Source organism: Aquarana catesbeiana, linkage group LG01 (genome assembly GCF_042186555.1).
Source record: "Aquarana catesbeiana isolate 2022-GZ linkage group LG01, ASM4218655v1, whole genome shotgun sequence".
Taxonomy (NCBI): Eukaryota; Metazoa; Chordata; class Amphibia; order Anura; family Ranidae; genus Aquarana; species Aquarana catesbeiana.
Window position 1 is genome coordinate 780,852,291 of NC_133324.1, and position 21,204 is coordinate 780,873,494.

At 47.2% G+C, this 21,204-nt stretch overlaps 1 protein-coding gene across 11 annotated transcripts in view; it reads left to right on the forward strand.

Annotated features, from left to right (window-relative positions):
- WDR17 (WD repeat domain 17) overlaps window positions 1–21,204 on the forward strand; it is a 187,724-nt gene that overhangs the window by 47,490 nt on the left and 119,030 nt on the right. For all 11 annotated transcript variants that reach the window (XR_012236779.1, XM_073606568.1, XM_073606651.1 and 8 more), the window contains 2 exons: window positions 14,999–15,127; window positions 20,551–20,734. Coding sequence is in view for 10 of the 11 variants with exons in the window: in XM_073606568.1 (XP_073462669.1) it covers window positions 14,999–15,127; window positions 20,551–20,734 (313 nt within the window). In the remaining variant the exon portion in view is untranslated. The remainder of the gene's footprint in view (window positions 1–14,998; window positions 15,128–20,550; window positions 20,735–21,204) is intronic.

A 21,204-nucleotide genomic window follows, 5' to 3' on the forward strand; every position in this document is an offset into this window, starting at 1 on the left:
CACAGGACAGAGTATACAGCCCCAGCATGACAGGACAGAGTATACAGCCCCAGCATCACAGGACAGAGTATACAGCTTAGCATCACAGGACAGAGTATACGGCCCCAACACCACAGGACAAAGTATACAGCTCAGAATCACAGGACAGAGTATACAGCCCCAGCATCTCACAGCACAGAGTATACAGCCCCAGCATCACATGACAGAGTATACAGCCCCAGCATCACAGGACAGAGTATACAGCCCCAGCATCTCACAGGACAGAGTATACAGCTCAGCATCACAGGACAGAGTATACAGCCCAAGCATCACAGGACAGAGTATACAGCCCCAGCATCACAGGACAGAGTATACAGCCCCAGCATCACAGGACAGAGTATACAGCCCCAGCATCACAGGACAGAGTATACAGCCCTAGCATCACAGGACAGAGTATACAGCTCAGCGTCACAGGACAGAGTATAAAGCTCAGCATCACAGGACAGAGTATACAGCTCAGCATCACAGGACAGAGTATACAGCCCCAGCATCTCACAGCACAGAGTATACAGCTTAGCATCACAGGACAGAGTATACAGCTCAGCATCACATGACAGAGTATACAGCCCCAGCACCACAGGACAGAGTATACAGCCCAAGCATCACAGGACAGACTATACAGCCCCAGCATCACAGGACAGAGTATACAGCCCCAGCATCTCACAGGACAGAGTATACAGCTTAGCATCACAGGACAGAGCATACAGCCCCAGCATCACAGGACAGAGTATACAGCTTAGCATCACAGGACAGAGTATACAGCCCCAGCATCTCACAGCACACAGTATACAGCTTAGCATCACAGGACAGAGTATACAGCTCAGCATCACAGGACAGAGTATACAGCTCAGCATCACAGGACAGAGTATACAGCCCCAGCATCACAGGACAGAGAATACAGCCCAAGCATCACAGGACAGAGTATACAGCCCCAGCATCACAGGACAGAGTATACAGCCCCAGCATCACAGGACAGAGTATACAGCCCCAGCATCACAGGACAGAGAATACAGCCCCAGCATCTCACAGGACAGATTATACAGCTTAGCATCACAGGACAGAGTATACAGCCCCAGCATCACAGGACAGAGTATACAGCTTAGCATCACAGGACAGAGTATACAGCTCAGCATCACAGGACAGAGTATACAGCCCCAGCACCACAGGACAAAGTATACAGCTCAGAATCACAGGACAGAGTATACAGCCCCAGCATCACAGGACACAGTATACAGCCCCAGCATCTCACAGGACAGAGTATACAGCTTAGCATCACAGGACAGAGTATACAGCCCTAGCATCACAGGACAGAGTATACAGCCCTAGCTTCACAGGACAGAGTATACAGCTCAGCATCACAGGACAGAGTATACAGACCCAGCATCACAGGACAGAGTATACAGCCCCAGCATCTCACAGCACAGAGTATACAGCTTAGCATCACAGGACAGAGTATACAGCTCAGCATCACATGACAGAGTATACAGCCCCAGTACCACAGGACAAAGTATACAGCTCAGAATCACAGGACAGAGTATACAGCCCCAGCATCTCACAGCACAGAGTATCCAGCTTAGCATCACAGGACAGAGTATACAGCTCAGCATCACAGGACAGAGTATACAGCCCCAGCACCACAGGACAAAGTATACAGCTCAGAATCACAGGACAGAGTATACAGCCCAAGCATCACAGGACAGAGTATACAGCCCCAGCATCACAGGACAGAGTATACAGCCCCAGCATCACAGGACAGAGTATACAGCCCCAGCATCACAGGACAGAGTATACAGCCCTAGCATCACAGGACAGAGTATAAAGCTCAGCATCACAGGACAGAGTATACAGCTCAGCATCACAGGACAGAGTATACAGCCCCAGCACCACAGGACAAAGTATACAGCTCAGAATCACAGGACAGAGTATACAGCACCAGCGTCACAGCACAGAGTATACAGCTTAGCGTAACAGGACAGAGTATACAGCCCCAGCATCACAGGACAGAGTATACAGCTTAGCATCGCAGGACAGAGTATACAGCCCCAGCATCACAGGACAGAGTATACAGCCCCAGCATCACAGGACAGAGTATACAGCCCCAGCATCTCATAGCACAGAGTATACAGCTTAGCATCACAGGACAGAGTATACAGCTCAGCATCACAGGACAGAGTATATAGCTCAGCATCACAGGACAGAGTATACAGCTTAGCATCGCAGGACAGAGTATACAGCCCCAGCATCACAGGACAGAGTATACAGCCCCAGCATCACAGGACAGAGTATACAGCCCCAGCATCTCATAGCACAGAGTATACAGCCCCAGCATCACAGGACAGAGTATACAGCCCCAGCATCACAGGACAGAGTATACAGCCCCAGCATCACAGGACAGAGAATACAGCCCCAGCATCTCACAGGACAGAGTATACAGCTTAGCATCACAGGACAGAGTATACAGCCCCAGCATCACAGGACAGAGTATACAGCTTAGCATCACAGGACAGAGTATACAGCTCAGCATCACAGGACAGAGTATACAGCTCAGCATCACAGGACAGAGTATACAGCCCCAGCACCACAGGACAAAGTACAGCTCAGAATCACAGGACAGAGTATACAGCCCCAGCATCACAGGACAGAGTATACAGCCCCAGCATCTCACAGGACAGAGTATACAGCTTAGCATCACAGGACAGAGTATACAGCCCTAGCATCACAGGACAGAGTATACAGCCCTAGCTTCACAGGACAGAGTATACAGCTCAGCATCACAGGACAGAGTATACAGACCCAGCATCACAGGACAGAGTATACAGCCCCAGCATCTCACAGCACAGAGCATACAGCCCCAGCATCACAGGACAGAGTATACAGCTTAGCATCACAGGACAGAGTATACAGCCCCAGCACCACAGGACAAAGTATACAGCTCAGAATCACAGGACAGAGTATACAGCCCAAGCATCACAGGACAGAGTATACAGCCCCAGCATCACAGGACAGAGTATACAGCCCCAGCATCACAGGACAGAGTACACAGCCCTAGCATCACAGGACAGAGTATAAAGCTCAGCATCACAGGACAGAGTATACAGCTCAGCATCACAGGACAGAGTATACAGCTCAGCATCACAGGACAGAGTATACAGACCCAGCATCACAGGGCAGAGTATACAGCCCCAGCACCACAGGACAAAGTATACAGCTCAGAATCACAGGACAGAGTATACAGCAGCAGCGTCACAGCACAGAGTATACAGCTTAGCGTCACAGGACAGAGTATACAGCCCCAGCATCACAGGACAGAGTATACAGCCCCAGCATCACAGGACAGAGTATACAGCCCCAGCATCTCATAGCATAGAGTATACAGCTTAGCATCACAGGACAGAGTATACAGCTCAGCATCACAGGACAGAGTATACAGCCCCAGAACCACAGGTCAAAGTATACAGCTCAGAATCACAGGACAGAGTATACAGCCCCAGCATCACAGGACAGAGTATACAGCCCCAGCATCACAGGACAGAGTATACAGCTTAGCATCACAGGACAGAGTATACAGCCCCAGCATCACAGGACAGAGTATACAGCCCCAGCATCACAGGACAGAGTATACAGCCCTAGCATCACAGGACAGAGTATACAACCCTAGCATCACAGGACAGAGTATAAAGCTCAGCATCACAGGACAGAGTATACAGCTCAGCATCACAGGACAGAGTATACAGCTCAGCATCACAGGACAGATTATACAGCCCCAGCATCTCACAGCACAGAGTATACAGCTTAGCATCACAGGACAGAGTATACAGCTCAGCATCACATGACAGAGTATACAGACCCAGCATCACAGGACAGAGTATACAGCCCCAGCATCTCACAGCACAGAGCATACAGCCCCAGCATCACAGGACAGAGTATACAGCTTAGCATCACAGGACAGAGTATACAGCCCCAGCACCACAGGACAAAGTATACAGCTCAGAATCACAGGACAGAATATACAGCCCAAGCATCACAGGACAGAGTATACAGCCTCAGCATCACAGGACAGAGTATACAGCCCCAGCATCACAGGACAGAGTACACAGCCCTAGCATCACAGGACAGAGTATAAAGCTCAGCATCACAGGACAGAGTATACAGCTCAGCATCACAGGACAGAGTATACAGCTCAGCATCACAGGACAGAGTATACAGCCCCAGAACCACAGGTCAAAGTATACAGCTCAGAATCACAGGACAGAGTATACAGCCCAAGCATCACATGACAGAGTATACAGCCCCAGCATCACAGGACAGAGTATACAGCCCCAGCATCACAGGACAGAGTACACAGCCCTAGCATCACAGGACAGAGTATACAGCTCAGAATCACAGGACAGAGTATACAGCTCAGCATCACAGGACAGAGTATACAGCCCCAGAACCACAGGTCAAAGTATACAGCTCAGAATCACAGGACAGAGTATACAGCCCCAGCATCACAGGACAGAGTATACAGCCCCAGCATCACAGGACAGAGTATACAGCTTAGCATCACAGGACAGAGTATACAGCCCCAGCATCACAGGACAGAGTATACAGCCCCAGCATCACAGGACAGAGTATACAGCCCTAGCATCACAGGACAGAGTATACAACCCTAGCATCACAGGACAGAGTATAAAGCTCAGCATCACAGGACAGAGTATACAGCTCAGCATCACAGGACAGAGTATACAGCTCAGCATCACAGGACAGATTATACAGCCCCAGCATCTCACAGCACAGAGTATACAGCTTAGCATCACAGGACAGAGTATACAGCTCAGCATCACAGGACAGAGTATACAGACCCAGCATCACAGGACAGAGTATACAGCCCCAGCATCTCACAGCACAGAGCATACAGCCCCAGCATCACAGGACAGAGTATACAGCCCCAGCATCACAGGACATAGTATACAGCCCCAGCATCTCATAGCATAGAGTATACAGCTTAGCATCACAGGACAGAGTATACAGCTCAGCATCACAGGACAGAGTATACAGCTCAGCATCACAGGACAGAGTATACAGCCCCAGAACCACAGGTCAAAGTATACAGCTCAGAATCACAGGACAGAGTATACAGCCCCAGCATCACAGGACAGAGTATACAGCCCCAGCATCACAGGACAGAGTATACAGCTTAGCATCACAGGACAGAGTATACAGCCCCAGCATCACAGGACAGAGTATACAGCCCCAGCATCACAGGACAGAGTATACAGCCCTAGCATCACAGGACAGAGTATACAACCCTAGCATCACAGGACAGAGTATAAAGCTCAGCATCACAGGACAGAGTATACAGCTCAGCATCACAGGACAGAGTATACAGCTCAGCATCACAGGACAGATTATACAGCCCCAGCATCTCACAGCACAGAGTATACAGCTTAGCATCACAGGACAGAGTATACAGCTCAGCATCACATGACAGAGTATACAGACCCAGCATCACAGGACAGAGTATACAGCCCCAGCATCTCACAGCACAGAGCATACAGCCCCAGCATCACAGGACAGAGTATACAGCTTAGCATCACAGGACAGAGTATACAGCCCCAGCACCACAGGTCAAAGTATACAGCTCAGAATCACAGGACAGAGTATACAGCCCCAGCATCACAGGACAGAGTATACAGCCCCAGCATCACAGGACAGAGTATACAGCTTAGCATCACAGGACAGAGTATACAGCCCCAGCATCACAGGACAGAGTATACAGCCCCAGCATCACAGGACAGAGTATACAGCCCTAGCATCACAGGACAGAGTATAAAACCCTAGCATCACAGGACAGAGTATAAAGCTCAGCATCACAGGACAGAGTATACAGCTCAGCATCACAGGACAGAGTATACAGCTCAGCATCACAGGACAGATTATACAGCCCCAGCATCTCACAGCACAGAGTATACAGCTTAGCATCACAGGACAGAGTATACAGCTCAGCATCACATGACAGAGTATACAGCCCCAGCACCACAGGACAAAGTATACAGCTCAGAATCACAGGACAGAGTATACAGCCCAAGCATCACAGGACAGAGTATACAGCCCCAGCATCACAGGACAGAGTATACAGCCCCAGCACCTCACAGGACAGAGTATACAGCTTAGCATCACAGGACAGAGCATACAGCCCCAGCATCTCACAGCACACAGTATACAGCTTATCATCACAGGACAGAGTATACAGCTCAGCATCACAGGACAGAGTATACAGCTCAGCATCACAGGACAGAGTATACAGCTCCAGCATCACAGGACAGAGTATACAGCCCAAGCATCACAGGACAAAGTATACAGCCTCAGCATCACAGGACAGAGTATACAGCCCCAGCATCACAGCACAGAGAATACAGCCCCAGCATCTCACAGGACAGAGTATACAGCTTAGCATCACAGGACAGAGTATACAGCCCCAGCATCACAGGACAGAGTATACAGCTTAGCATCACAGGACAGAGTATACAGCTCAGCATCACAGGACAGAGTATACACCCCCAGCACCACAGGACAAAGTATATAGCTCAGAATCACAGGACAGAGTATACAGCCCCAGCATCACAGGACAGAGTATACAGCCCCAGCATCTCACAGGACAGAGTATACAGCCCTAGCATCACAGGACAGAGTATACAGCCCTAGCATCACAGGACAGAGTATACAGCTCAGCATCACAGGACAGAGTATACAGACCCAGCATCACAAGACAGAGTATACAGCCCCAGCATCTCACAGCACAGAGTATACAGCTTAGCAGGACAGAGTATACAGCTCAGCATCACATGACAGAGTATACAGCCCCAGTACCACAGGACAAAGTATACAGCTCAGAATCACAGGACAGAGTATACAGCCCCAGCATCTCACAGCACAGAGTATACAGCTTAGCATCACAGGACAGAGTATACAGCTCAGCATCACAGGACAGAGCATACAGCCCCAGCACCACAGGACAAAGTATACAGCTCAGAATCACAGGACAGAGTATACAGCCCAAGCATCACAGGACAGAGTATACAGCCCCAGCATCACAGGACAGAGTATACAGCCCCAGCATCACAGGACAGAGTATACAGCCCCAGCATCACAGGACAGAGTATAAAGCTCAGCATCACAGGACAGAGTATACAGCTCAGCATCACAGGACAGAGTATACAGACCCAGCATCACAGGGCAGAGTATACAGCCCCAGCATCTCACAGCACAGAGTATACAGCTTAGCATCACAGGACAGAGTATACAGCTCGGCATCACAGGACAGAGTATACAGCCCCAGCACCACAGGACAAAGTATACAGCTCAGAATCACAGGACAGAGTATACAGCACCAGCATCACAGCACAGAGTATACAGCTTAGCGTCACAGGACAGAGTATACAGCCCCAGCATCACAGGACAGAGTATACAGCTTAGCATCACAGGATAGAGTATACAGCCCCAGCATCACAGGACAGAGTATACATCCCCAGCATCACAGGACAGAGTATATAGCTCAGCATCACAGGACAGAGTATACAGCCCCAGCATCTCACAGCACAGAGTATACAGCTTAGCATCACAGGACAGAGTATACAGCTCAGCATCACAGGACAGAGTATATAGCTCAGCATCACAGGACAGAGTATACAGCCCCAGCATCTCACAGCACAGAGTATACAGCTTAGCATCACAGGACAGAGTATACAGCTCAGCATCACAGGGCAGCGTATACAGCCCCAGAACCACAGGACAAAGTATACAGCTCAGAATCACAGGACAGCGTATACAGCCCAAGCATCACAGGACAGAGTATACAGCCCCAGCATCACAGGACAGAGTATACAGCCCGAGCATCACAGGACAGAGTATACAGCCCCAGCATCACAGGACAGAGTATACAGCCCCAGCATCACAGGACAGCGTATACAGCCCCAGCATCACATGACAGAGTATACAGCCCTAGCATCACAGGACAGAGTATAAAGCTCAGCATCACAGGACAGAGTATACAGCTCAGCATCACAGGACAGAGTATACAGCTCAGCATCACAGGACAGAGTATACAGACCCAGCATCACAGGGCAGAGTATACAGCCCCAGCATCTCACAGCACAGAGTATACAGCCACAGCATCTCACAGAGTATACAGCTTAGCATCACAGGACAGAGTATACAGCTCGGCATCACAGGACAGAGTATACAGCCCCAGCACCACAGGACAAAGTATACAGCTCAGAATCACAGGACAGAGTATACAGCACCAGCATCACAGCACAGAGTATACAGCTTAGCATCACAGGACAGAGTATACAGCCCCAGCATCACAGGACAGAGTATACAGCCCCAGCATCACAGGACAGAGTATACAGCCCCAGCATCACAGGACAGAGTATACAGCTCAGCATCACAGGACAGAGTATACAGCTCAGCATTACAGGACAGAGTATACAGCTCAGCATCACAGGACAGAGTATACAGACCCAGCATCACAGGGCAGAGTATACAGCCCCAGCATCTCACAGCACAGAGTATACAGCCACAGCATCTCACAGAGTATACAGCTTAGCATCACAGGACAGAGTATACAGCTCGGCATCACAGGACAGAGTATACAGCCCCAGCACCACAGGACAAAGTATACAGCTCAGAATCACAGGACAGAGTATACAGCACCAGCATCACAGCACAGAGTATACAGCTTAGCATCACAGGACAGAGTATACAGCCCCAGCATCACAGGACAGAGTATACAGCCCCAGCATCACAGGACAGAGTATACAGCCCCAGCATCACAGGACAGAGTATACAGCCCCAGCATCACAGGACAGAGTATACAGTCCCAGCATCACAGGACAGAGTATACAGTCCCAGCATCACAGGACAGAGTATACAGCCCCAGCATCACAGGACAGAGTATACAGCCCCAGCATCACAGGACAGAGTATACAGCCCCAGCATCACAGGACAGAGTATACAGCCCCAGCATCACAGGACAGAGTATACAGCCCCAGCATCACAGGACAGAGTATACAGCCCCAGCATCCCACAGCACAGAGTATACATCTTAGCATCACAGGACAGAGTATACAGCCCCAGCATCACAGGACAGAGTATACAGCCCCAGCATCACAGGACAGAGTATAAAGCCCCAGCATCACAGGACAGAGTATACAGCTCACCATCACAGGACAGAGTACATACCTCCAACTTTAGAACTTGAGACTGAGGGACACTTGAGGCTGATGTAAGCATGCTGCACGTCACGCCAAAAAGTGGGTGTGGTCAGACTGTTAACAGTGGAAGGGGCTTAAGGAGCATGGTTAAACAAGACGAATCCCACTTACCACCATCCCTGTCCCCATCATTACACATTACCCCTTCCTCAACACTCACCCCCCATTGTACACAGGACCCCCTCCCTCATACTTACCCCATCATTCAAAACAGAGGTTATTTGTTTTATTCGTTTAGGGTGGAGAGGCAGGAAGGGGGGTTATTGTTTAGGGTGGAGAGGCAGGGAGGGGGGTTATCGTTTAGGGTGGAGAGGCAGGGAGGGGGGTTATCGTTTAGGGTGGAGAGGCAGGGAGGAGGTTATTGTTTAGGGTGGAGAGGCAGAGAGGGGGGTTATTGTTAGGGTGGAGAGATGGGGAGGAGGTTATTGTTTAGGGTGGAGAGGTGGGGAGAAGGTTATTGTTTAGGGTGGAGAGGTGGGGAGGAGGTTATTGTTTAGGGTGGAAAAGGGTTATTGTTTAAGGTGGAGAGGCAGGGAGGAGGTTATTGTTTAGGGTGGAGAGGTGGGAAGGAGGGTTATTGTTTAGGGTGAGGAGGGAGTTATTGTTTAGGGTGGAGAGGAGTTTATTGTTTGGGATGGAGAGGCAGGGAGGAGGTTATTGTTTAGGGTGGAGAGGTGGGGAGAAGTGGTTATTGTTTAGGGTGGAGAGGGAGTTATTGTTTAGGGTGGAGAGGGAGTTATGGTTTAGGGTGGAGAGGTGGGGAGGAGGTTTTAGTTTAGGGTGGAGAGTTGGGGAAGAGGGTTATTGTTTAGGGTGGAGCGGTGGGGAGGACATTATAGTTTAGGGTGGAGAGGTGGGGAGGATGTTATTGTTTAGGTTGGAGAGGGGTTATTATTTAGGGTGGAGAGGCAGGGAGGGGGGTTTGTTTAGGGTGGAGAGGCAGGGAGGGGGGTTATTTAGGGTGGAGAGGCAGGGAAGGGGGTTATTGTTTAGGGTGGAGAGGCAGGGAGGGTTTTTTTTATGGTGGAGAGGTAGGGAGGGGGGTTATCGTTTAGGGTGGAGAGGCATGGAGGGGGGTTATCGTTTAGGGTGGAGAGGCAGGGAGGAGGTTATTGTTTAGGGTGGAGAGGCAGAGAGGGGGGGTTATTGTTTAGGGTGGAGAGATGGGGAGGAGGTTATTGTTTAGGGTGGAGAGGTGGGGAGAAGGTTATTGTTTAGGGTGGAGAGGTGGGGAGGAGGTTATTGTTTAGGGTGGAAAAGGGTAATTGTTTAGGGTGGAGAGGCAGGGAGGAGGTTATTGTTTAGGGTGGAGAGGTGGGAAGGAGGGTTATTGTTTAGGGTGAGGAGGGAGTTATTGTTTAGGGTGGAGAGGAGTTTATTGTTTGGGATGGAGAGGCAGGGAGGAGGTTATTGTTTAGGGTGGAGAGGTGGGGAGAAGTGGTTATTGTTTATGGTGGAGTGGGAGTTATTATTTAGGGTGGAGAGGGAGTTATGGTTTAGGGTGGAGAGGTGGGGAGGAGGTTTTAGTTTAGGGTGGAGAGTTGGGGAAGAGGGTTATTGTTTAGGGTGGAGCGGTGGGGAGGACATTATAGTTTAGGGTGGAGGTGGGGAGGATGTTATTGTTTAGGGTGGAGAGGGGTTATTATTTAGGGTGGAGAGGCAGGGAGGGGGGTTTGTTTAGGGTGGAGAGGCAGGGAGGGGGGTTATTTAGGGTGGAGAGGCAGGGAAGGGGGTTATTGTTTAGGGTGGAGAGGCAGGGAGGGTTTTTTTTATGGCGGAGAGGTAGGGAGGGGGGTTATTGTTTAGGGTGGGGAGGCAGGGAGGAGGGGGGCCATTTTAGGGTGGAGAGGCAGGGAGGGGGGGTTATTGTTTAGGGTGGAGAGGCAGGGAGGGGTGTTTGTTTAGGGTGGAGAGGCAGGGAGGAGGGGGGCCCTTTTAGGGTGGAGAGGCAGGGAGGAGGGGGGCCATTTTAAGGTGGAGAGGCAGGGAGGGGTGGGCATTTTAGGATGCAGGAATGGGGGGAGGAATTTGGGGTTTGGGAACCCCACAGCTGCCGGTCACTGCCCTGCACCACAACACTCAGCAGCCCCACCCTCCCCCCTCCACGAAGCTCTGCAGCAGCTGAGAAAAGTGAACAGAGGTGGGAGGAGGGAGAGCCAGGCTCATGGCAGGACACACTACACACCGGGTGGAGCAGTTACTCTGTAGCCGCCCTGCAGAGGAGTCTGAGGACTCGGGGGATGGGAAGCATGTTGCCGGGAGGGAGAGACATGCCATTGAAAACAGCAAAAATCCTCTGTCATTCACAGTGAGAGAGATCACCTCAGATCCCCTCACTCACCTTCTGCTCTGGTACAGTGTTCGGGATCAGCTCTGCACCCACCTGCCACATCTGTGATCCGCTCCCCGCCTCACATTACAGGGTCCCAGGTTGCAGTAAAGTAGTCTCAGTGTCCGCACTCCACTCCGACTACAGGGAAACTGGTAGCGACGCCGTAGTGCTGAAAAACCACCGCCCAGTCCCGGCCAATGAAAAAAAAAATGGACAAGAGCCAGGGACAAATCACTGGAAAGTGGGAGTGTTTGCGGGCACATTGCTTGCGCCCTGCACATGCTCTAAACACGGGCAAATCAGCTTCCCAGCTTGCAAACAGCTGATTGCAAGCTGGGAAGCTTCCCATAGACCACCGTGGTCCGGCGCCTGGTCACTCTTAAAGTGACTTTTGTTTTTGCCAAAAGCTTGGGAGGGCCATTGCACCTCAACCTATATAACAACAAGTAACCCTTAGCCCAACCTTTAAACCCGAGAACAAAAATGTAATACAGTATATTGCAGATGGCCAGTGCTTAGGTGCAGTGACCTGAACGTACAGAAAAATACCTGTTGATCCAGCCAGAATTCAAGTGTCCTCCTAACTTCCTTTGCAACTGATATGTCAAACAATGTTATCAGCTATCTTCTCAAACACCTTCCCCCCTTTTGGCCTCCAAGATTCTCCTCTTTCCTGGTTCTCCTCTTACCTACAGTATCTAAGTGCTTTATCAGCATCACCCAAAACTCCATCTCCTCCTCTCCTCTACTTCCTTCTGTAGGGCCCCCAAGACTCTTTCCGTGTACCTCTTCTGTCTACACCTCATCCCTAGATCAGTTGGTAGCCTCCAAGGCTTCCAATATCATCTCTCAGCTCACCCCTTCAGTCTTTTCATGCATCACTACCTTACTAAATAATGTGTCAGTATGGATGTCACACAACATTCTAATACTCAATCTTTTTAAAGCTTAGCTCAACTTTTCCTGCCTCTTCCTGCCATTGTAATTCTGACCTCTACTCACCACCCTACATTCAATTTTTATCCAAATCTTGCTTCTTTCACCTGTAAATACACAGATGAAACGCATACAGGCAGTCCCCAAGTTACAAACATCCGACTTACATACTACTCATACTTACAAGTGGAGGGAGAAAACAGGAAGTGAGAGGAAATCTACCTGTAGGAAGGGAAGTTCACTCCGGTAAGAGTTATCATGGGAAAAAGGTGTCTCCGCTGAAGCTTTATCACCAATCCGTGTTTCCACAACAATTCAAAATTGTGAAAATCCAATTGTCACAGGGACAGAAAGTGAGGTGAAATCTTCTGAACAGGGGCACAGGCGGCAAAACAACCATTACCGGGGTGTTAACCCTTACCTATGCTATCCAAAAAAACGTGAAAAAATATTTTTGGGCTGGAGTTGCACTTACAACTATTCCAACTTGCATACAAATTCAACTTAAGAGCAAACTTACAGACCCTATCTTGTTTGTAACCCTGGGACTGCCTGTATATGAGGATGGTTTACCAGCCAAAATATTAGTATTGATGTTTACACAGTACTGAAATGTAAAGTAACTCTAAATGTTCTTAAAAAATAAATAAATAGGTTCATACTTAACCTGCTCTGTGCAATGGAATTGAACCTACACTTCTCAGGGTCCCCTGCTGGCACTCCTGGCTTCTCCCCTCCGCCGAGTACCCCCATAGAAAGCTGCTTATGCGGGTTTGCTCTCGAGCCTTGCTACCTGCGTCTATAGACATAGATAGAGGGACTCGGACTGGTCCCCCACTCCCACGTAACTGGTTTTGATTGACAGCAGCAGGAACTAACCAATGAACACATTTTTAAAAGTATATGTTGTTTTTGCTTGGGATAATACATTAATTCCAAAAATAACTGTTAAAAGCAAACAACATTTTGAAATATTTTTGAACATTTGCCATGTCATCGAGTGTACTGAGAATTTTCATGCAAATTTGTACGAATGTTCATGCGAAAATCTACTAACTACTGTGAGATGTGTTCTATCCCAGCAGCATTGGTTGTTTTCCCAGTCCTTTTTGTGATCCCTTCCTCTTCCTTCCTAAGCATTCTATACTTCCTTGTTGTCAGCCTACCTATTGGCCTTATTGTTACCTCCTTACCTGTAAAGATTGCTCTTGAATCTGTTTGCTGTAATTACATAGGACTCAAATTAGGATAGACAAATTTTAAAGTACAACTAAAGGCAAAACTTTTTAAGCCAAAACTTTTTTAGTTTTGGACAGAGTGTAGTGGGATTAGAACACCGTTTTTTATTGCTGTCTGTGCTCCTGTTAGGGAGAATCATACTCTCTATTTGTCATGTTTACCATTATCATTAAAAGTGTAAGTAAAAGAAGATTCCAAATTTTGAGTTGTCCCCAGAAAACGAATAGAGGGGAAATCTCCCCAAGGAATTCCCTTCATTTGCAGGGATATCTGCTCACTTCCTGTTTTGGCTATGGGACAGGAAGTGAAGGGAAATCTCTGGGACACAGATTGCAAAAAATAAACTGACAGGGGTTATGACCCTCCCTTACTTTATCCAAAATGAAAAAAAAAAGTTTTGCCTATAGTTCTACTTTAACTTTAACTTAGTACAATTGCACAACTTGTTGGACAGCATTATTAGATGACCGATTGCTATCATTTGTTGTCCAAAACAGTTTTTCTAAACATGAACGTTTTTAATTGTTAAGTAGTAGTCTTGACTATACCTCCTAAAATATATTTATGAATGCAAAAACATTATGCCCTGTACACACGGTCAGACATTGATTGGACATTCCGACAACAAAATCCATGAATTTTTTCCTATGGATGTTGGTTCAAACTTGTCTTGCATACACACGGACACACAAAGTTGTCAGAAAATCCGATTGTTCTGAACGCGGTGACGTAAAACACTACGTTGGGACTATAAACGGGGCAGTAGCCAATAGCTTTCGTTTCTTAATTTATTCTGAGCATGCATGGCACTGTGTGCGTCGGATTTGTGTACACACGATCGGAATTTCCAACAACGGATTTTGTTGTCGGAAAATTTTATAGCCTGCTCTCAAACTTTGTGTGTCGGAAATTCCTATGGAAAATGTGTGATGGAGCCCACACACGGTCGGAATTTCCGACAAAAAGGTCCTATCACACATTTTCCATCGGAAAATCCTATCCTGTGTACAGGGCATAAGAGTTAACATAAAAATGGTTGACTATACACACATGTTTATTCAGCAATTGTATTTCCTTTTAATTACATTCTAATATGATAATGCTATCTTGCTTTTTCATTCCTACTAATGATCAGCTTCAGTAATGTATGTTGTGTGTTACTTTTAGTAATTAAATGTGATTTGTATTGTTGCAGGCAAAGATGTCTCAAGTGAAGCAAGTAGGTCTTTTAGCTGCTGGGTGCCAGCCATGGAACAAAGATGTGTGTGCTGCTAGTGGAGACCGATTTGCTTACTGTGCCACTTTAGCTATATATGTATATCAGGTATGTTCTTTTTCCTTTGTTACCTTTGTCAGTTATTTGGTGTACCATCATTTTTCAACTTTACTTTTTTTTTATATACTAGCAAAAGTGTGTACGTTGCAGAATGGGAAAGGCTGATGGTTTTACAAAAAATTATGATTTGTTTCAGTGGGTAAAATGCGCAGAAGAGGAAAGGGGAGCAGGAAATATCATATCATATGCAGGAGAGAAGTGCAGAGGGTATGATGGGGGAAATGTGTGTAGAAGAGGAGTGCAGAGTTGTTATGTGCAGGAGAGAAGTGCAGAGGGTATGATGGGGGAAATGTGTGTAGAAGAGGAGTGCAGAGTTGTTATGTGCAGGAGAGAAGATCAGAGGTTATGATGGGGGAATGTGTGTAGAAGAGGCTTGCGGAGTTGTTATGTGCAGGAGAGGAGTGCAGAGGGTATTTTGGGGGAATGTGTGTAGAAGAGGTTTGCAGAGTTGTTATGTGCAGGAAGGGGTGGCAGAGGTTATGATGGGGGAAATGTGTGTAGAAGAGGCTTGCAGAGTTGTTATGTGCAGGAGAGGAGTGCAGAGGGTATGATGGGGGAATGTGTGTAGAAGAGGAGTGCAGAGTTGTTATGTGCAGGAGAGGAGTGCAGAGGGTAAGATTTGGGGAATGTGTGTAGAAGAGGAGTGCAGAGTTGTTATGTGCAGGAGAGGAGTGCAGAGGGTATGATGGGGGGAATGTGTGTAGAAGAGGCTTGCAGAGTTGTTATGTGCAGGAGAGGAGTGCAGAGGGTATGATGGGGGGAATGTGTGTAGAAGAGGCTTGCAGAGTTGTTATGCGCAGGAGAGGAGTGCAGAGGGTATGATGGGGGGAATGTCTTGCAGAGTTGTTATGTGCAGGAGAGGAGTGCAGAGGGTATAATGGGGGAAATGTGTGTAGGAGTGCAGAGTTGTTATGTGCAGGAAGGGGAGGCAGAGGGTATGATGGGGGAAATGTGTGTAGAAGAGGAGTGCAGAGTTGTTATGTACAGGAAGGGGGGGCAGAGGGTATGATGGGGGGAAATGTGTGTAGAAGAGGAGTGCAGAGTTGTTATGTGCAGGAGAGGAGTGCAGAGGGTAAGATGGGGGGAAATGTGTGTAGAAGAGGAGTGCAGAGTTGTTATGTGCAGGAGAGGAGTGCAGAGGGTATTTTGGGGGAATGTGTGTAGAAGAGGTTTGCAGAGTTGTTATGTGCAGGAAGGGGTGGCAGAGGTTATGATGGGGGAAATGTGTGTAGAAGAGGCTTGCAGAGTTGTTATGTGCAGGAGAGGAGTGCAGAGGGTATGATGGGGGAATGTGTGTAGAAGAGGAGTGCAGAGTTGTTATGTGCAGGAGAGAAGTGCAGAGGTTATGATGGGGGAATGTGTGTAGAAGAGGCTTGCAGAGTTGTTATGTGCAGGAGAGGAGTGCAGAGGGTATGATGGGGGAAATGTAAATAGAAGAGGAGTGCAGAGTTGTTATGTGTAGGAGAGAAGTGCAGAGGGTATGATGGGAAAAATGTGTATAGTAGAGGAGTGCAGAGTTGTTATGTGCAGGAGAGAAGTGCAGAGGGTATGAAGGGGGGAATGTGTGTAGAAGAGGAGTGCAGAGTTGTTATGTGCAGGAGAGAAGTGCAGAGGGTAAGATTTGGGGAATGTGTGTAGAAGAGGAGTGCAGAGTTGTTATGTGCAGGAGAGGAGTGCAGAGGGTATGATGGGGGAATGTGTGTAGAAGAGGAGTGCAGAGTTGTTATGTGCAGGAGAGAAGTGCAGAGGGTATGATGGGGGAATGTGTGTAGAAGAGGCTTGCAGAGTTGTTATGTGCAGGAGAGGAGTGCAGAGGGTATGATGGGGGGAATGTGTGTAGAAGAGGCTTGCAGAGTTGTTATGTGCAGGAGAGGAGTGCAGAGGGTATGATGGGTGGAATGTGTGTAGAAGAGGCTTGCAGAGTTGTTATGTGCAGGAGAGGAGTGCAGAGGGTATAATGGGGGAAATGTGTGTAGGAGTGCAGAGTTGTTATGTGCAGGAAGGGGGGGCAGAGGGTATGATGGGGGAAATGTGTGTAGAAGAGGAGTGCAGAGTTGTTATGTGCAGGAAGGGGGGGCAGAGGGTATGATGGGGGAAATGTGTGTAGAAGAGGAGTGCAGAGTTGTTATGTGCAGGAGAGGAGTGCAGAGGGTAAGATGGGGGGAATGTGTGTAGAAGAGGCTTGCAGAGTTGTTATGTGCAGGAAGGGAGGGCAGAGGGTATGATGGGGGAAATGTGTGTAGAAAAGGAGTGCAGAGTTGTTATGTGCAGGAGAGGAGTGCAAAGGGTATGATGGGGGGAAATGTGTGTAGAAGAGGAGTGCAGAGTTGTTATGTGCAGGAGAGAAGTATGGAGGGTATGACAGTGGGCTAAATTTTTGTGAGGGTAGTGTGGTGGAAATAACAGTGGGCAGTGAGTGATAGTTACATAGTTGGTGAGGTTGAAAAAAGACACCAGTCCATCCAGTTCAACCTATGATGTGTATGTATATGTTTATGTCAATAGTACATCGTATACCCCTGTATGTTATGGTGGTTAAGGTGCCCATCTAATAGTTTTTTGAAGCTATCGACTGCTGATACCACTGCTTGTGAAAGAGAATGCCACATCTTTACTGCTCGGACACTAAAGAACTCTCTACACAGTTTAAGGTTAAACTGCTTCTCTTCCAGTTTTAGTGAATGGCCGGGTGTCTTTTTAAATTCCCTTTCACTTGACCCCTTATATTCTGGCTTTCACTCACAGCACTCCACAGAAACTGCCCTACTAAAACTCATTAACAATTTACTAACTGCTAAAACCAATGGCCACTACTCCAAACTCTTACCACAAGACCTCTCTGCAGCCTTTAATACTGTTGGCTACCCTCTCCTCCTCAATAAACTCTTTTCTCTCGGCCTCCAAGATTCTGCTTGATCCTGGTTCTCCTTATATCAATCACAGCACTTCTTTAGTGTTAGGCCAGGCATACACGGCTCGACTCTCAGCCAGTTCAGCAGGAACTGGCCGAGATTCGAACCATTAATGAGCAGGCTAAAAGTACCAACTTGCACGTTCGATCAACTTCGGTACAACCAGCCTGCCAGATCCGCTGGCTATTATCGCAAGCAGTTTCTATAGCAATAATCACTGTCTCCTCCCAGCAAGGACGGTTTCTGTTACCACCCCCCGTCAGGAAAAAAATAATTGATTGGCAGGAGTGATTCCAATGTCAGCACTGTCTGTGTTAATGGAGAAATTGTGCAAATTTCTTTCCTATAATCCGTAGTTTCAGGAAATAAATTTTCACCGTCAATGACTTGCCTTACCTTTAACTCTGTTTTCTTCTCTCCACTTCCTCTTTCTATGGGGGTCCCCCAAGGCTATGTTCTTGGACCTCTTCTCTATCTACACCTTATCTCTTGGTCACTTCATAACCTCCGACAGCTTCCAATACTATCTCTATGTCGATGACACCCAAATCTATCTCTCTAATCCACATCTCACTCCTTCAGTCTCCTGTCGCATTATTAACTTACTAACTGACATACTGTATCAGCGAGGATGTCACACCACGTCCTCAAACTAAATCTTTCTAAAACCAAGCTTGTAATATCCCCCCCCCCCCCCCCACACACACACACCCGTACCATCCCTGACTTTTCCTTTAAGATCAATAATACAACTATCCCCTCATGCTAGGGTACAAGGTGTAATCCTAGACCAGGGATATGCAATTAGCAGACCTCCAGCTGTTGCAAAACTACAAGTCCCATCATGCCTCTGCCTCTGGGTGTTTTGCTTGTGGCTGTCAAAGTCTTGGTATGCCTCATGGGACTTGAAGTTCTGCAACAGCTGGAGGTCCGCTAATTGCATATGCCTGTCCTAGACCCTAACCTATCCTTTCAGCTCCAAATCCAATTACTGTTAAAAGCTTGTAAACTTTACCTCTGTAACATCTCTAAAATTCACCCCTTCTTACCTAATGAAACCATCAAGCTACTCATGCACTCCCTTGTTATCTCTTGCTTTGACAATTGCAACTCCCTTCTCACATGCCTACCTCTCCATAGGCTATCCCCTCTTCAGTCTATCATGAATGCTGCTGCCAGACTTATCTACCTTACCAGCCACTCAGTGTCTATCACCCCTCTCTGCCAATCCCTCCACTGGCTTCCGATTGCCCCAAACTACATCAACAATCTTATCGTAAAAAATCACCCAAACCGTCCTCTCTGCTCCTCCCAAGACTTCCTGCTCATCCTAGCTCCCTTATCTCTTCCCATGCTTGTCTCCAGGGCTTCTCCAGAGCCTCTCCCATCCTTTAGAATTCTCTACCTCATTCTGTCCTACTCTGGCCATCTTTTAGGTAATCCCTAAAAACACATCTCTTCAGGGAGCCTTGCCCCATCGTATTAGATTGTAAGCTCTTATGAACAGAGCCCTCCTAACCCTCTTGTATTGTATTGTTTTGTAACTGTACTCTCTCCCTTTATATTGTAAAGTGCTGTGCAAATTGTTGGCGCTATATAAATCCTGTATAATAATAACAATAGTAATAATATTAATAGTGGGGAAGAGGAAGGAGGAAGATAAATCCCAACTGGAGGCAGAATCATCCAGTGACAAAACAAACTCTGCCTTAAACATTACCCTCTATGGAAAAATGAAAGTTTACTGGGAAAACAAAACTCTAAATTAGCTTTTATATTTTTAGTTATGTGTTTTTACTGTCTTGTAGTTTTCATTAGAAAGAGGATGAACACTGAGCAACACAATAAGAAGTGGAACTTACAAAGGCTTAGACACAAAGGCCACCAGAGTTCTAGAAGTAACGCTTTTATTACTGTCCTGTGCTGGTGTGTCCACTATAGGGACAATTGCTCTCTCTTTTATGTTTAAGTCAACGCTGCAAGATTGACCTCAGACACTGCACTCTATTTTAGGTGCATTCATTAATTAAAGCCCATTTCTAGTCAAAACTTCTTTTTTTTAGCTGTGGGTAAAATGTGGAGGTTGTAGAACCTATGTTTTTTTGTGTGCGTGTTTTCCATGTTCTCCTTCCATCCTACCAGATGACAGGAGAAAAATCCCCAGTAGGAACACTGACAACAGTAATAACCTTCCCATCCTTCCTTCCCAAATCTGTTCAAAGCTAAACAAACAAACAAAAAGTTTGGGCTGGCTTTTAAGATCCCTATATCTTTCTCCTATCCACCCAGTCACAGCGTGAATTGACACAGGAGCACAAAAACCTCTGATGCATTGGGAGATTCTCCAAAAGGTTGCGACAGAGGCATTGTACTGATACATCAATGAAGCATACTGTATATATTTTTCTAGATGTTTTAGGTACCTCTTTTTTTTTTTTGTATTGCACTTGTGTTTTATTTTACATGATTAAAAAAACTGATTAAATTCCTTACTTCTAGCTGGATCACAGATACAATGAATTTAAACTCTGTGCAATTATGTCAGAGCACAAAAAGACAATCACAGCCATCTCCTGGTGCCCTCATAACCCTGACATGTTTGCCAGTGCCAGTGCGGACAATCTAGTGATCATTTGGAATGTGGCTGAACAAAAAGTGGTGGCCAGACTTGACAGCACAAAAGGTAAGGTGAACAAGAGAGTTGCCTGTGATACTAGATGCTCAAAGGTGTACAGACATATCTATGTTCTATTCAGTTCCTGTCCAAGAGATACACCAGAAAGAGAGAGCGAATCTCCCCAAAGTGAAGGGAAACCGTTTTAGGCAGTTATCACCAGAACAGGTGTACCCATTGGAAGACTTCACTATTCTGTATTCTTGTTCTGGTGACAACCGTACACTTTTAGTTTCCCCATTATGTTCTGTGGTGACAATGGTCACTGGGACACAGATTTCAATAAAAGCCTGCCAGGGGTTCAGTACTTTAGATATACGATAATGTAATGCTTGTTTCAGAATGGCGTGCGTTTGCGATACACCCACACATTTATAAAAGCTGGTTGCTGAATGTTAAATTGGAACTTCAGCCAAAATGTTTTTATTTTTTTTAGATTTAGTTGGAATGAGAAAGGGTTTGAACCTCTTGAAAAGTTA